At 41.2% G+C, this 16,469-nt stretch overlaps 1 protein-coding gene across 1 annotated transcript in view; it reads left to right on the forward strand.

The window, feature by feature from the left end:
- klc1b (kinesin light chain 1b) overlaps positions 1-16,101 on the forward strand; it is a 29,181-nt gene extending 13,080 nt beyond the window's left edge. Inside the window, exons 5-16 of the mRNA XM_030771577.1 lie at positions 38-266; positions 601-688; positions 1,306-1,407; positions 2,046-2,219; positions 3,164-3,263; positions 4,733-4,785; positions 4,945-5,012; positions 5,229-5,337; positions 5,841-5,993; positions 15,361-15,488; positions 15,682-15,739; positions 16,027-16,101. Coding sequence (XP_030627437.1) covers positions 38-266; positions 601-688; positions 1,306-1,407; positions 2,046-2,219; positions 3,164-3,263; positions 4,733-4,785; positions 4,945-5,012; positions 5,229-5,337; positions 5,841-5,993; positions 15,361-15,488; positions 15,682-15,739; positions 16,027-16,101 — 1,337 coding nt within the window. The remainder of the gene's footprint in view (positions 1-37; positions 267-600; positions 689-1,305; positions 1,408-2,045; positions 2,220-3,163; positions 3,264-4,732; positions 4,786-4,944; positions 5,013-5,228; positions 5,338-5,840; positions 5,994-15,360; positions 15,489-15,681; positions 15,740-16,026) is intronic.
- Positions 16,102-16,469: the final 368 nt, after the last annotated feature.

Here is a 16,469-nt window from a genome sequence, read left to right on the forward strand (position 1 = left end):
AAGATAAAAACTGTTGATCTGGCTGTCCACTATACAGTGCAGCATCAGCACAACAGCGCGGCGGTGGCGGCGGCTCAGCAGGGCGGCTATGAAATCCCAGCCCGCCTCAGGACCCTCCATAACCTGGTCATCCAGTACGCCTCCCAGGGCAGGTACGAGGTGGCCGTACCCCTCTGCAAACAAGCCCTGGAGGACCTGGAGAAGACCTCTGGCCACGACCACCCCGACGTTGCCACCATGCTCAACATCCTCGCCCTCGTCTACAGGTGAGTTTCTGGCTCTTTCTATGGCAGTGATGACATCCACCCCCCCCCCCCCCCCCCCCCCCCTTTTTTTTTTAAGAGTACCGATAAAGATGGCTATGTCTGCACTTTGTCACCTGTTTGGTTTATATTTCTTGCCATACATTTTTTTGGTTGTTTCTTTAGCATTTCCTCTAACCCAAAGGCATGCATTGTTACTTCTCTGATGCTGTGCCTAGTCTTTGAATTAGTCTCTATGTACGTGCAGGTCTTATCTGTGATCAGCGTGTCTCAGTGATGCTTAATGGCCTGACTAAGAGTCAGTCATCGCAGATCTGTTTGCTTCTCTCATCTCCAGGGATCAGAACAAATACAAAGAGGCAGCGCACCTGCTTAATGATGCTCTTTCCATCCGAGAGAAGACGCTTGGCAAAGACCACCCTGCAGTAAGTAACTAAAAGAAGAGTAACTGAAGGAGACAAAATTTTTAGGGTTTTTAAGTGAATAGCTGCACTTGTGGTCAAAGCTTTCGGTTGATATGAGTGAAATGTAATGTTGTGTTGACTCCAAGGGAGTGTTCTTTGATATTTCTGCCCTCTCCCCATCATGTTATAATACAGGTTGCTTGTATAGCCATAGAGCCAATAAATTCTGCCAGACTTGAAGCTTCAGTATATTGGCTATTATTTGCCAACAGTCCCATCAGGATTTATTACTGTAAGGACTTATAGATTTCCTGTATTGATCACACTCACAGGAATATCCTTCATCATAGCAGTTCAGACTACCACGCTCTTTCTGCAGCAAAAATCATTAAATTGATGGCTTTCACAGACAGAACTCGGGGGATTGGTTTCGTTTTTTAAATTGAACCCTGAATCACTCCGGTTGATCAAACAGGAGCAAGTAATGCTCTTCGCACACAAAACAGTTGTTTTGCATCTGTCTCTCCCTGTAAAGCCTTTTAAAACGACTCTATCTAAATAGTTGGTTGATGTTGGGCTCCATGTACCAGCTGTGCACTGTGGACTGATTTACAATGCTCCCAAATGTGTTGTTACAGGTGGCTGCCACTCTGAATAACCTGGCAGTGCTTTATGGGAAAAGAGGCAAGTACAAGGAGGCTGAGCCTCTGTGTAAGAGAGCTCTGGAGATCAGAGAGAAGGTAAGAGATGCTTCTGTTCCCGTTGACATGCAGATCAGCATGATTGCTACTGCCTTAAATGCATGATTACATTCATAATGCAGATGTCACATTTTCACCAGGACTTTGACATAGACTGCACTACCTCATTAACCTCATTAAATAACATGAAATATTGATAAATATCATCTCTTCATCTGAAAGCAGTTCAGAGATGGAAAAACACACACACACACACAAGCACAGATTGTGTGAAGATCAGTGCCTTAGAACCTTGTACAGCTATAGTTCATATTGATTCGGGGATTAGAATATTGTGTTAGTCTTGATGTAGTGTGCCAGAAGCTTACGCCCACACACATTACTGACTGGCTGCTGTAGGAGAGCTGAGCAAATGATCTGAAAAAATCACATTACTGAATAATTGCACAGCACCCTTAGAAATTCTCACTAAAAAAGCAGACATTCTCTCTAAAACGTTCACATTATGATGCACTTTTAGACATGCCAAATGAGATTTTAATGGTAAAATATTATACCAAAGACTCCAGTGATTAAAAATACATGAATACATACATAAAAAATACATACAAGCTGTTTAGCCATACATGCATAGTAAATATGCTTTCACCTGAAACAATCCTTTGTCTGTTCATCAGGTACTGGGGAAGGACCACCCTGATGTGGCTAAACAGCTGAATAACCTGGCTCTGCTCTGCCAGAACCAGGGCAAATATGAGGAAGTGGAATATTACTACTGCCGCGCCCTGGAGATCTATGAGTGCAGACTGGGCCCCGACGACCCCAACGTGGCCAAGACCAAGAACAACCTGGTAACAGCCCCGCATCAATAGGCTTTGTGTGTACTAGCTATCTTTGGCCTCTGCTCTTGAATGGGAGAACAGAAACAGGATTGTGAGTGAAATGCTTTATCACAAAGGATTATTGTGCTGTTTGTGGCAGTGTAGTCCGGACAGACGTTCCTGGCCAAAATGACATTTCTACGTGCTATACCTCCTCTGTGTGTAGTAGTCTATTTCTGTGTTTGTGTCTGTTACCATTTCCATCTGCAATCTAATTTCAGGGCATCATCCATGCCGTAATCACTTTCAGCGTATAATTAACTTAATGAATTCAGATCGTAATATCAATTCAGTTCTCAGCATTAGTGGTGTTTTTCAGACGTAAGAACTGCTAACATTGCCATAATTACCATGGTAACTGTTTTCAGTCTGGATATTCCGCAGTTGAGTATCTCTTCAGCTGTAAGACATTTCTTATTCTTTCTCAAATTGTGGATAAAGTACCTAGTCCATCGACTCATTCTATTTCATCCAGAGTTGTATAACCACCACCAGGCTTTTGTGTTATGTTCTGTGGAGAGAGTTTGCTGCTGTTGCTATTATCTGGGTGATATCTTTCCAAACCCTGGGTTAATTGAAGTTATTTTCTTCATAGCAGTGAAGTGACTCAGTGCTCAAGGCCAGAGAAAGTTTAGTTTACTTTTGCGCACGACTTTAACATAGAGTCATTCCAGTGGCTGGCAGCAGGGTCGCCCACACGTTTTGTTCTACACTCTGAATGACTGAGGGTTCGTATTGAGACTGAACAGCGTGTAGCACGGCGATGTGCCTTTGTTCATGAGCCCCGACCGCACTTGGGAAATATGTGGCTTCATTCATCCACACTCTCCCAGGATACACTGTACAATCAAACGACCTCCAGTTAACCAAACACGAATAGCATTGATTTTTGTCACTCTGTCTCTCCTGCACAGGCCTCCTGCTTTCTCAAACAGGGCAAATACAAGGAGGCCGAGATTCTGTACAAAGAGATTCTGACCAGGGCTCATGAGAAAGAGTTTGGATCAGTGGACGGTAAGACTCATGGACTTGACCATGGTTTGAATTGAAATTTTATAAAGGCGTTCTCCATTTTTGGACTACCACTGTGCAGTGCTTCTGTAATTACACCCAAAGGCCAAAGAATACACACATTTGTATAGAGCAGTGTAATTAAATGTGTGAAGAGAAGTGTTGGCAGGGCGCAGTTTGTCTGAGGCCCATAGGAAGGAACTCGATTCAAAGAGTCATCATGAGACAGCATGAACATTTTTCTCTTCTCCTTTATTTATCTTTTCTTCCCTCTGCTTATCTTTTCTTTCCTTTGCTTATGTTTTTGTCTGACCACCGTTCCATTTGTACTCCTCTTCCCAAATTCCACGAAAAAAGCAGTGAGCAAAGGCAGCGGTGGATATGAGGTTAAAAAATGGTCAGTTTTCTAAAAGTGAGCCTTCAGCAAGCAGTCACTGCAGAGGTGTCTGTCCTCAGAGGGCCAAAAGAAGACATTCTACAGAAATAAATTTGTATCTCATGCTCTAAGTTGAATGGAGTCAGGGCCTTTTTTTTTTGTTGTTGTTGTTATTTTATTTACTCAGTGACTCAGCCTTGCAGCACTTGGGGCTTTAAAGACACACACAGAAAACACACACATAAAGGATAAGAACCATAGTGCGGCTCTGTGCTTCACAGACCATTCAAATTTGGGAGAGTTTACTGAGCTTTTTGGAGACTGCTGCAGGCAGTCTTCGTTATCTGAAACCCGGCGGACTGCATTTGGGACTGGGTTTAGACCAAAGCCCCATTGTTGTTGTTCTCAAATAACCCTGGTCTTCTTTGTTCAAAAACAAGAGAATTCTGAGCTTTGGAAATGTTGTCATTATTAAAATCCATAGGAGTTCATTGGTTCACTCAGTTCCCGGAACACCCTGGGCTAGCAGTAGTTCCTCTTAATGTCGCCATTTGAGGTTCTGGAAATTGCTTTTAATCCCTGTTTGAATTAAGACCTTTTTTTTCTGAATGTCTCTATTCTGCAGAGTCATTCACTTTTTAAAGCCATTTTGACTCTCCCAATGTGCAGTATACAGTAAATGAATGATGCCAAATGTATTAATCCTACAAATACGATAGTATCCAGTAGTACTACTGTATGGCTGTGCATGTTTAGTAAAGGACACAGTTAAAGGTGCACATTTTTAACCAAGTGATTTTACACAAAAAATGTTGTTTCACTGTCTGTATATTATTATTAATAATATTTTATTTATTTATATTAGCTTATCGTAGTAAATGCATTGTTCCAGAACATGTATTGGTTATGTATTCAAAGCTGTTGACAGACAGGATGTATGGGATGTTTGTGGAGAATATATAATGTATATTTGTAATTCGGAATGGTCCGAATAGCAGAGTAGTCCCAGCCCTAGTAAGGCTGAACAGGCTTTTGTATTGTATGGGGTGAAGGATGTGATAGAGAGAGAGAAGCTCACCTTTGTCTCTGTCCACAGCGGAGAACAAGCCCATCTGGATGCACGCCGAGGAACGTGAGGAGATGAGCAAGGTGGGCGTTTGCCTGTAAAGTGTGTGGAGCATGTGTGTGTTTGTCCTTGTGCAGAGATGTGCTGTCTGTATACAAACAAAAGAACTGTTTGTAGTTTTCTAAGCTCTTCTCTAAACTGTGCATACTCAAATGCCTCTCTCTTCTCTGATTTATTTCCAGGGCAAGCACAGAGACAATACCCCCTATGGAGAATACGGTGGCTGGTACAAAGCATGCAAAGTCAACAGGTATCAGGAAGCAAAGGCCTCTTCAAACAAATCATTAACATTTAGAAAACATGCAATGCTTTTTGTTAACTGAGCCTGAAAGACATGATAAAGAATACTCGCAACTAAAACCAATAATGCACATTAAATGGTCATTGCATTTGTAGTCAGATGCAAATAATGAAAGAGGTGGTCTTGTGTGTGTGTGTGTGTGTGTGTGTGTTTGTATCTGTGTAGCCCCACTGTGAACACCACTCTGAGGAACCTGGGAGCTCTGTACCGTAGACAGGGTAAGATGGAGGCAGCAGAGACTCTGGAAGAATGTGCCATGAGGTCTCGCAAACAGGTCAGTTACAGTAATGTCACACAGCTTCATACAGCAATGCAATGCAATCTGAGAGAGAGCTCAGTCTGTCATTGATGATGTAACATTACAAATGAGCAGGGCCATGTGTAGTGTCTTTAAATGAGAAAGGAAGAGAAAGACTGTCCTCTCTCAGGCAGTTAATCTCACGTTGTTTTTATCTCTCTCTTTGGCTTACTTTGGACCCAGAGCAACACAGTAAGTGATTTGAATTAAATGGTAGATATTAACAGTAAGAGATATAGTCTCATCCATCATGTTAACACATAAGAGATGTATTCCATCATATACTTATTGTACTGGCATCTGTTTTGTATCCAGTGCTCAGCCTCATTAGTTTCATGTCTTAATGTCTCTATTAACCCGTTCCCTAACCTCTAGTTATTACTAGATTGCTCTAGAATTTTCTCAAAGCTACAAACTGAGGGTATTGTTTGCCTTTTGATTCGTCCGTGATTCATTTGTGTCTGTGTGTGCTCTCTCAGGGTATTGACCCTATTCACCAGTCTCGTGTGGCGGAGCTGTTGAAGGACGGTGACGGAGAGCGGAGGCGGAGCAGGGAAAGCCTGTCCAGCGTTAAGTACGAGAACAGTTCTGAGGGCGGAGAGGAAGTGAGTATGGCGGTAGAGTGGACAGGGGTGAGTACATATCCACTTAACTAGCAGTCCAAAATCAGTGGCCTCATGCAGCACGGAGCAGACTTATCCCACACTCAGCTACTGCACTGCTACTCTCCAGCTCACGCCAAAAAAAAAATAAATTTTTAATTTGGCATACCTTTCAGACATTTTTTTTTTGTCTGAATGAGAGCATCCATTTTATGAATCAGTGCATGTCTAAGCCCTCAGTGAAATGGGCATATCTCACAGTAACAAAATCGTGCACCTGTGACGCATCTCCACAGTTATATCACACATGCAGATTTTCATCAGTTAAGACATATTTTACAACAGTAAAATGAATGGAGTGATGGTATACCCATTACTGTGCTATAGTGTGTAATATGTGGATAATGTGTGTTTGTATGGAATCAGTAGCAGTGTACAGTACTCTCAGGCTAAGACTGCTCCATGCTGTGCTGTGTGAGAGCCAGCTGTCCATTTCTCTGCACTCAGAGAGCTGATTGAGTGTCCTGGCATATTGTCACCGATGTTTGTGTTGCTGTTGATTTCAGTTGTCCCTATAGTCGTTTTTGCCTGAAATATTATTTAATTGTGTTTGCTTGTGACACTAGTAAAGCTGTGTTAAATGTTGCTGGTGCGATAACAGCATCATCTTTGAGCATCAGTGAAACGGATGCAAAATGCTCTCCTTTAGCAGAATCCAGTCATCAGTCAAAACACACACAGGTCTCAGATGGGAACATTCTACTCTGTAAAACACATGAATACAAGCAGCTACTAGCTTTCAGTAATGTCTCCCGTCTCTCTAATATTTCCAACATCAGACATGCAATTCTACAGCCTTTCCCTCTGTCCGTTTTTTTGTTTGAGTGGATAAGTAGAGAGTCTTCCTGACTCTCCAACATCCTAGCCTTGAGGGATGAACTTAGTCTTGGTTGAGTTATGATCCAGTGGAGTCAGCACTTGTTTGAGAGAGATCCTGCTCAGACGAAAGAGTAGCAGCCTAGCACACTGCCAAACCGGTTCTAGCAGCTTCACTCCACTCTGAGGAGAAGTTTGCATCAGCCATGACTAAGCCATTTAGGCTGGATTCTGTTGGATGGGGAGAGGGTTTTGTCTTCAGGATGCTCTGCTTGATTCTGTTTCTCAACATTGCACTGGTTAAAAAAAAAAAAAAAGCATGTGCTTTCAGTCTTTGAAGCTCAACAAGACTCACTACTGTTGCATTTTAAGTTTGATTTTCTTTTATTCTTTCTTTTTTTTTTTTTTTTCTTCAAATGCACCATATTTCTCATTAACCCACAATGCACCTGCTGACTCATTGGCCTTGGTGACAGATTCATTTGTTTGTTTGCTTTTTGTTAGTAAAATAAGTAACACATCAGCAAAAGAAACTGGTTGCCTGAAACAATCTTAATCCTGTGAAAATAAATAAGAAATGATATTTTGCCAAAAAACTGAGTATTATAGGTTTCTAGTAAGAAAGTCTTAAGCCAGAGCGGTGACAGACCAGATGTTGACTCCGTACCTGCTGCGTGTGTCTCTAAGGCCTGTGACAGAATGGGACTGAGGGAGAGCAAGAAAAAAGATATTTGAATCATAAATGAATAGTACACTCCTGACTCTGGTTCACTTAGCTTGGCCTTACAGTGGTCTTTAAAATATCACCACTGCTTAGTCACAGGATCACAGTGTAGGCTTTTGTTTACAGGGTATACAGCGCAAAATTGATTAGTAACTAAGGGTGTGACGGTTCACCGATACAATCAGCGTTTCGATTATAAAGATTCAGCGATTCGATTCGGTGCGATGCTATATGATGCAATCTGATACAGTTTAACATTTGTAGACATTCATTTTCCTTCCCTCTTATAAAATCCAAATGTCTTCCAAACTTGAGATTGTAGATTTGGTGGTGCACTGTACTGTGTCGGCGTTGTCGGACATGTTCTTGTTTTTACCTCGCAAGCAACACTAATGTTACCCTCATAAAAGGTAAAAGGTCAACGCAAGATGCTGTGCAGATTTATTAGTGAATGAGAGGCGGTCATTATTATTTTGAAAGTAACATGACTTGTTACGTTAGATCAGTGAGTCTCCCGTAGCAGTTTAGTTCATACTACAGTAGAATTAACAGCAAAGCCTCAGTCAACCGATTCGACTTTAAAATTGATACATTTTAGATCGATCCAGGGGTCCACATATCGATGTAGTTGCGCCGGTTTCGGGTTCGTATCGGTGAATCGTCACACTCCTACTAGTAACATTAAGCACACAATACCTAATTTTTCTGTATTTCTTTTCCTATTCAAGCCTTTTACTGGCCTGACAAATGCAGTATCATTTTACATTTATATCGAACACTTTAAGTTGAGTGGTTCTGAGATCAAATGAGAGCGAATATTTGATAGGATAGGTTTGCTAAGGTCTGAATGTCCTCTCTATAGCTATTCACTTTGCACTCGTCTTGTGGAACTTTGGTCTCATATTTGCCACCATGCGGTGCCACTAGCTGTGAGCTTTTTTTCAGTGGTTGCCCTTTGAGCAGCTTTGGCTGTGTTTGACGATCAGTGACACAGAGTTGTCTGTTGATGCTGTGACTGAGGTCTCTGCAGTATGGAATAGCTGAGTGTGCACTCTGTGAGGAGGGGATGTGTATACGGTCTGACCTTTGGCTTGGAAGGGAGCCAGGGCTCCTGAAAGCATGCTTTATGGGTGGATGAAAAGAGCCACGCTGTGTGGTGTGTCCACTGCTTAGGTCTGCTCTACTGAACTACTGTATGGTAAATGCTGTTTGAGCTGTTTATGTTCACAGAGGTCAGAATAATCATCAGAGGAAGAATATGCTTTTCACAGGTTTTTAGCAATTTGAGCTGCTACCTCTCAGAGAGGTGGCTTACAAATATGATTGTTCAGTTACTGTTATGAATATTTTTTCAGGCTGTTAGTGCTGTGTTGGGCACCAATAAAAGGAATGGAAAGGATTTTTGGACTCAGTTTGTTGATGTTGTGACTGTGTGTTTTGTAGAACTGCTTGCACTTTGCCTGTCAGTGTTTGTGCATGAATTGGCGTGTTTTGTGACGTAGCTGCCTTTTTGTTTTTGCGCTGTTTAACCATGCATGTTGTTGCATCCTAAATCATTTGCTCTTTTTTTCCCCCTGTGTCACTAACATACTAGCTCAGTGACCTTTGTAACCTTCATGTTGCCATGACAACCAATCAGCCAATCAATTGGACTTCTCTCCAGGTTGTGGACTGTACTCTCTCCCCTCCATGTTGTCCTTGTTCTCATTTGATTAGACATTTAGACTTACCATAGACGGCGAGGGAAATTCTTACCTTAATGGTATGATAGTGTAGCCTGTTATTACTAGACATTTTAATGAAAAGGTTGTCAGTTTCTCAAGCATTTTTATCTAGTTTGCGCAGCTACATCTTCAGTGACTTCTATTGGCTATGCATTGAATATTTTACAGTATTTGACTCTTACCCTTGCAAATAAACACTGCAGTTTTGCCATCAAAGACAAAGACCAGACAGACAACAACAGACAGTGACAATTACAATAACCCCTGTTACCCTTTTCCAGACTGTAATCAGGAACTAGACTATAATAGTTGTATGTGTGGTCTATAATTTGATAGTGAAAACGGGAGTCATTTTAGTCATGTTTTCTCTGTAGGCACATTCCCTTGCATCACTCTGTGAAAGCTGCAGCTCATAGTGCACAGTCACTGGCTCACCACAGACTGCCAAATCTAGCCCTGCTCCAGGAACAAGCTGACTCACGCCCTCCCTCTGTCTGTGTATCACAACAGACTCCTTTACCGGGGGGAAAACTTTCAGTCTTCAGCTCAGACTCTTAGGAATTGAAGGGTCATCCCACTTAATTTTCTCAGCACTTCATCAGCATGAATGCCATGTAAAATACTAAAATATTCATTCTGACCTTCAAGGGGGGCGGGGGGGCTTCATTACTAATAAGGTGCAAATTTGCCCGTTATCTGAAGTTGGCTCACCACAGTCGACTGATTAGCAGACCATAGAGAGCGTGTAATGATTCATGTGTCGTGCATTGGGACCACACTGAGTGACTGCTTAAACAGCACACAGAGAGAGTAGACGAATAGAGATCCAATTGACATTCACACCACAGCCCTGTCGAAGGACAACATGACAAGTAAAGTATATGCCCAGAGCTGCGTCTGAGAGATACGACCACAACAAAAACATTGTCATTAGGCTATCTATAATATCCACCAGAATGTACAGAAATACACGGTTTTGATTTTTAGATGCACAAATTGCATATTATTAGTATTGTCTGTTGAGGGTTGACCTGAATCTCAGACTGCTGTTAAATAAGTATGTTGTATATCCGCTTGACAGACAGTAACCATTTAAAACAGAGGTATGCTGACTGTAACCAGATTCACTAGACTGACTGTCCTTTGTCGGTATTGCAGAAAGTATGAGGTGCTGCAGTGTGAACTTGACATGGGTGAGAATAGATTTCATAGTACAGTGAAATGGAGTCAGAATGAATCAGAAATAGATGGTACTTGTGGGGATGTTAAATAGATGAATTGCTCCTGTATGTGGTTTTTTTTTTTCAGAAGAGCTTTAACACTGTGGTTTCTTTGTCTGTCTTTTTTCTCTTTATCAGGCATAAGCCATCAAGGTTTTTCCTTCACCCTTCTCTCCTCCCCATCAAATAGCAAAGGATGTTTTTGTTGTTCCCTCTGGCCTTTTATGTCCGTCTGCAAAATCATCCTCTACCATTCCTGGTGTCTTTGGCAAGACCGCCGCGCATTGCTCCTCTCACCTGTTCACTGACAACTGTGGGGATGTGTGATCTTTATCCTGCTCCTGCTTTTGTCTCTGATTAAACTCTTCACTCTTCTCTTCTCTTCTCTTCTCTTTTGTGTCTTCTCTTCCTCTTCCTCTTCCTCTTCTCTTCTCTTCTCTCCTCTTCTCTTCTCTTCTCTTCTCTTCTCTTCTCTTCTCTTCTCTTCTCTTCTCTTCTCTTCTCTTTTCTCTCTTCTCTTCTTCATCACTGTAGCTGTATTGATCTGTACCAAGTGATCTTTTAGATTTTAGATAAAGTGCAATGACTGGTCACAGATATGGTTTTTCTTCAGTCAACAAAATGTTAGCAGTATTTGTCTGATTAGTGGAATCCACAACTCCACCTGATGTACCGTGCACCCACCCTTAACCCCATCGCAGTCTCACTACGTCACAGTTATGCATTTCACCTTGGGTTTGCACTTGTGGTGTTTCATTAGTGTTCACTCTTTCGTATGAGTACATTCTAATGGCCTTTGTATTTTTGTACTGTAGTGGCCTACTTTGGACAGTTTAGGTTTGCCCGTGTCTGGCAAAAGCAGATTGGAAATGTCAGATTTTGTCTGTTACAAAATTGCTCAGAGTTGTTATTGACAACCTTTGTGCCTGTAATTAGCCAATTTTTTGTTTACCGTGGTTATTAGTGTTATTAATATCATCATTATTATTATTATTATTATCATTTCAATGCAAAATGTTATCTTGATGTGGAGATCTTGAGTTGATCATGTACAAACCATCCAAAAGTGGAGAGCGAGGCAGTGAGCAGGCATAGAGATGCTTGCCTTGCATGAAAGGATCTTCCCTCAGACTGATGCCAAGATAATGCTGGAACTTTGACTGGGGTTTTCTCATTTGTTATCTGTGGAATGTTTTGAGGACTTATGGTTCTTATGAACCGCACAGTCCTTGACTTAGTATTTTTGTATTTGCTTCTTATCCAGTGTTATTTTTTTTAATTTCCACTCTCTGTTTACGGTGTTCTTTTTTTGTTGTTGTTGTTGTTGTTTTTGCTTGCAGTGTTTTGTTTTTGTTTTTTTGTTTTTGTTTTTTTTTTTTCAAAACTGATGGAAATCCTAAAAAGATTTTTGCTTTGATCATCTGAACCAACCCGAGTTGCCAGTCAGATCGGCCACTGCAGCAGCCACTGTCTGTTTGCATCAGGCCACAGATTCCTTTACCAAGTCACGCTATCTCAAACCGTTGCATTTGACATCTCTGTCTAAGATTGCTCAGTTCAGCTGGCTAACAGGTGGGGGGAAAAAAAGAAAAAAAAAAACAAGGCCTCTCTTTTCCTGGTTGGTATTTAATTCAAGCCTCTGAGAGGGGAATGTGGGTGGGTTTTGTAGCACATTACATAGACTCTTAAGTGTTTGTTTACTTATACTGAAGATGTAGGTTGTCATAGTAGCAGTTAAGAAAGGGACTTTTATCCCAGTGCATTCTGGAAGATACTGAACTCCTTAAAGATCCCGAAAAATTCTTTTGTGTCAAGATGTCATTTGAAAACTGGTTGAAAATTGGACGACTTTTTTTCTTTTCTAAACTACCTGGAAGCCAAACTGTTAAACGCTTTAAACCGGAGGCCTCAACAGTGTTTGTTTTTTTTTCCTCCTCCAATCAGTGGTCTTTGACCTCCTGTCAGGCTTCTCTGGATTCACTACCTTCAGCTAGCTCTCTCCTCATCATTTCAAACGTGTAAAGGAACCGAATGTAATTTTATTTCAGTATGACATGTGTGTGTACTTATGATTATGGAATTAATAGAGTAACACAAACAGGTGAACCCCCTTTTTAAATATTATTGCATCCAATTTATTCACCATTCCATTCACCACAGCACACATGCAAGAACACACAAACATGACAAAGAAAAAAAAAAAAAGAAAGAAAAAGAACAAAAGTTTCTCATATTATGCTAATAGATAATATTGTTGTGTTTAGTGGAATGCTGATTATTTATTGCGCTGTCCTATATGGAAATATTTATACTGTAACTTGGGTTTTGTAGAGCACTAGTATCTGATTGGTGGGCTCTGTACGCACTATCGTAGTGATTTAGCTGCATATACTCATCCCCTATGCATTGTGACGATTGTTGCATCAACATTTGTTGATATTCTCAAATAAAGGCTTTCATTTGTGAAGCTATGCGGTCATCTTTTCTTTTAGAGAGTAATTTTAGATATTAGAAAGTCCATTGAATGAAAAGAGAAGAGAAAAATATTGTGGTAATGGTTCTGAAATGCTCCTTTTGTCTGTGTGTATGTGTGCGTGTGCGTGGGTGTGTATGTTTATTTCAGAGAGTGTTTGTCTCAGTGTTTGTGTGTGAAATATTTGCCACAATGCATTGAAGTGTCAGAATTAAACGACTTGTGACTCCTCAACTCAGTTGAACACAGCATGTGGGAATTGTCTCTTACTTTGACACTGCGATCATCTCCATTTGCTTTTATGTTTTCTCTCTACAGAGAACTATACATTTTCTTTGTCTGAAAACTTGACGCTCCAAATAATACAGTGATAACAATACAGGCCAGTTAAGTGTGGATGGAAGTCGACTTACCTGGCACACAGATGAATAACAATGAGCTTTCCTCAGAGACGATTAAGCCTTGGTAAATCATAACATACATAAAGTTCCCCAACACAGAGTCTTCCCTGGTTCCTTTATCTCTCCTTCTCCTGTACACTCCCTCTGACACAAGGGTGTGTCCAGTCTATTTCAAAATGAGACATGCAAGAAACCCTTTTGGTTGACTTGAGTCACGCTCTTCTGAAACAAACAGTGCTGTGTAGCATGGACTGGGAAACATTCTGATGTCTTCTAAGACTCCTCGCGACTGTTAGGACATTCTTGAAGGTTTGTGGCGAGGTTCTTTCATCCATGACTAATATTTTGACCATACAAATCCTAAAGACTTCAGATGAGAGTACACTTCACAGATTTCACTCTTGAGCAGACTGTTATACATTAAAAAAAAAAAAAAAAAAAAAAAGAAACATACTTGGATAAAGAAGCAGATGTCACCAGTTTGGCTCTGTATGTGAGTGCATGTAAAAAGCCTAACGCCTCTCTCTATAAGTACATGTCATTTCTCATGTACATCTGCCTCTGATATAGTTGGTGCCTTCCCTCTGGACTCATAGTAAAGAAGGGTAGGCTGACCTTGGCCCATGAAGCCTGCAGTGGAGGCTCCTTCCATCTGAGAGTGTTTTTGTCACTTTGTGTTAGCTGATATTAGATGAGTAAGGGTTGTGATGAAGGCAGTCGTCACAAATACGATGGCCAAGTAATAAAGCACTTGTATGGCTCAGTAACTCTCTCTCTAGGCCTCCCGAATGCCTTACAGCCTTACAGAATATTACATCTGATCAAACACACTGGTCCCTCTTTCTTAATGATATCTGTAACACCACGTTTGGTGTTTTTTTGAGATTTTCTGTGAATGTCAAGGTCGGCACTGTTTATGACATGTCCAGTTACCGGCTCAGTTGCGTGAGCAGCACTGAAAATCCTTATATCTTAAATTTAGACTTTGAAGAAGATTTTGCCTTTATTTCTCTTAAAATTTATTTATACTTCTCTCCTCTTAATAAAGGTTGTACACAACTCCTGCAGCTACTTTGTTGCCCTCTATTGGAGATGTTGTAGAACTGCAGCCATAATGTTAAAAAAAGAAATAAATAAAACAAAAGCAAGAGCATGACACCACGCATACAAAAATGAGAACGGAAATCATGACAAGGCAATACTGTATGACTGAATACATGACCTATGGATTAAATACAGCAATGTTAATAATAATGGCAAGCGCTCTGGAAAGTCAAAGAAACTCGAAGATAAACACTTTCACCAAGCATGTTTCACATACTGATATGTCTTAAAGCTACATGTAAAGACCATGAAATCTTTTTGGATGGATTAATTCACTAGACAGCTATGGGTTCAGAAACTTTACCGGATACTGAAGACCCAAGAAGCTAGACTTCAGAGAAGAGTTACAACTGGTAAATGCTCTGTCTTAGAACTAAGGCACCACACTAACAATTTAGCATGGTATTAAATGGTTGAAGTAAGAATGCTGATGGTGTTACACGATAATTTTTTTTTTTTTTTTTTTAAATCATTCTACTGTCACCATTGTGCTGAACCACAACAGAAAAAAATCCCATCAGTAAATGCTATTGAGCTTTGTGATTTGTGGCTTGGGTTAATGAGAATTATGACTTCCTGTGTGACTTATGGATGTGTAAAACATATGTTATATAACCTTATTAATGTCTTGTAATACCTGTGTGTCAGTATATTTATGATGCATTCACAGTGTGATCTGTGTGTGTGCTGTAGTCAGTAGGATGGGGTGTTTGTGCGTGCGTGCGTGCGTGTGTGTGTGTGTGTGTGTGTGCGCGCGTGCGTGCGTGCGTGTGTGTGTGTGTGTGTGTGTGTGTGTGTGCGTGCGCGCGTGCGTGCGCGCGTGCGTGCGTGCGTGCGTGTGTAAAGCAGTGACTGACCTGTCTGTGTGACTGCAGGATGGCTCGGGTGCTTTGCACAGGAGTGTGTCTCTGGGGAGACTCCGGGACGTTCTGCGTCGGAGCAGCGAGCTGCTGGTGAAGAAACTCCAGGGCAACGGGCCCATGGAACCACGCAGCAGCACAAAGTAAGAGGAGTTGTCTGAAACCTGAAACCTCTGGCCCATAGCCACACCCATATACCCTGCACTGAACTTACTTTATATGATAACACGATCAGACAGAGCGCGTTCGAGTCCTGCAGCTTGTTTTGGAGGTTTTGTTTCGGCTGATGGATGTTCTATCTGATTGAATTATTATCTTTTTTTCTCTCTCTCTCAGTATGAAGAGAGCTTCTTCCCTGAACTATCTGAATAAGGCCAATGAAGATTCCTTTCAGGTAAGGGCCATTACTGAAGCACTGGTTCAGTTTTGTTTGAGGAGACTGCTTTTTTATATTACATTGTGGGCTGGTATCCCAGACAAGCATTTCGTCTGTGCCTGGACTAATTATATTTTGGACAGAGAATCTCCATTCAGAATCTAATTTATTCCAGATTTAAGATTTATCCATAACAGACAGACTTTACCTCTTGGCTGAATATACGTCATAACTATTTCAGTCTGTTTGTTCTTCTCTCGTCTCACATTTGTTTGGTTTTTGTCTTTTTCTTATTCCTTTTTTAGGGACCTGTGAGTGGCAGGTTGAGGGAGAGTCGCGGCTTGAGTTCCAGCAATGTTGATTTGTACAGCGGTAACTGAACAGAGCTAAGCAGTTCTGCCCTCATCCAAAAGATCTCCTCTCCCGTAAAGACTTTTAATCAGTCTGCCAACAGATCCACTGACGAAAGAAACCGTTGTCACTGACCACTCATCTCTCCATACCCAAAGCCATCCTTCCATCCAAAGACCTCGTTCTCCCAAAGATATAACCCTTATAACCTAACACTGAGACTTCATCACTACAGGATCACTGAATTATGAATGTTCCCCTTCTCCATATACATCCGTCTAAAACGCTACCTGTTACATCTATAAACACTCACACAACCCTGTGAGATCAAGTTTGAGGCCATGGATGAAGCGATCCTCAAATGTTCTGCTCAACACATCCTCAGCTTCTATGTCTT

The sequence above is a fragment of the Chanos chanos genome, chromosome 4, assembly GCF_902362185.1.
Source record: "Chanos chanos chromosome 4, fChaCha1.1, whole genome shotgun sequence".
NCBI classification, from domain to species: domain Eukaryota; kingdom Metazoa; phylum Chordata; class Actinopteri; order Gonorynchiformes; family Chanidae; genus Chanos; species Chanos chanos.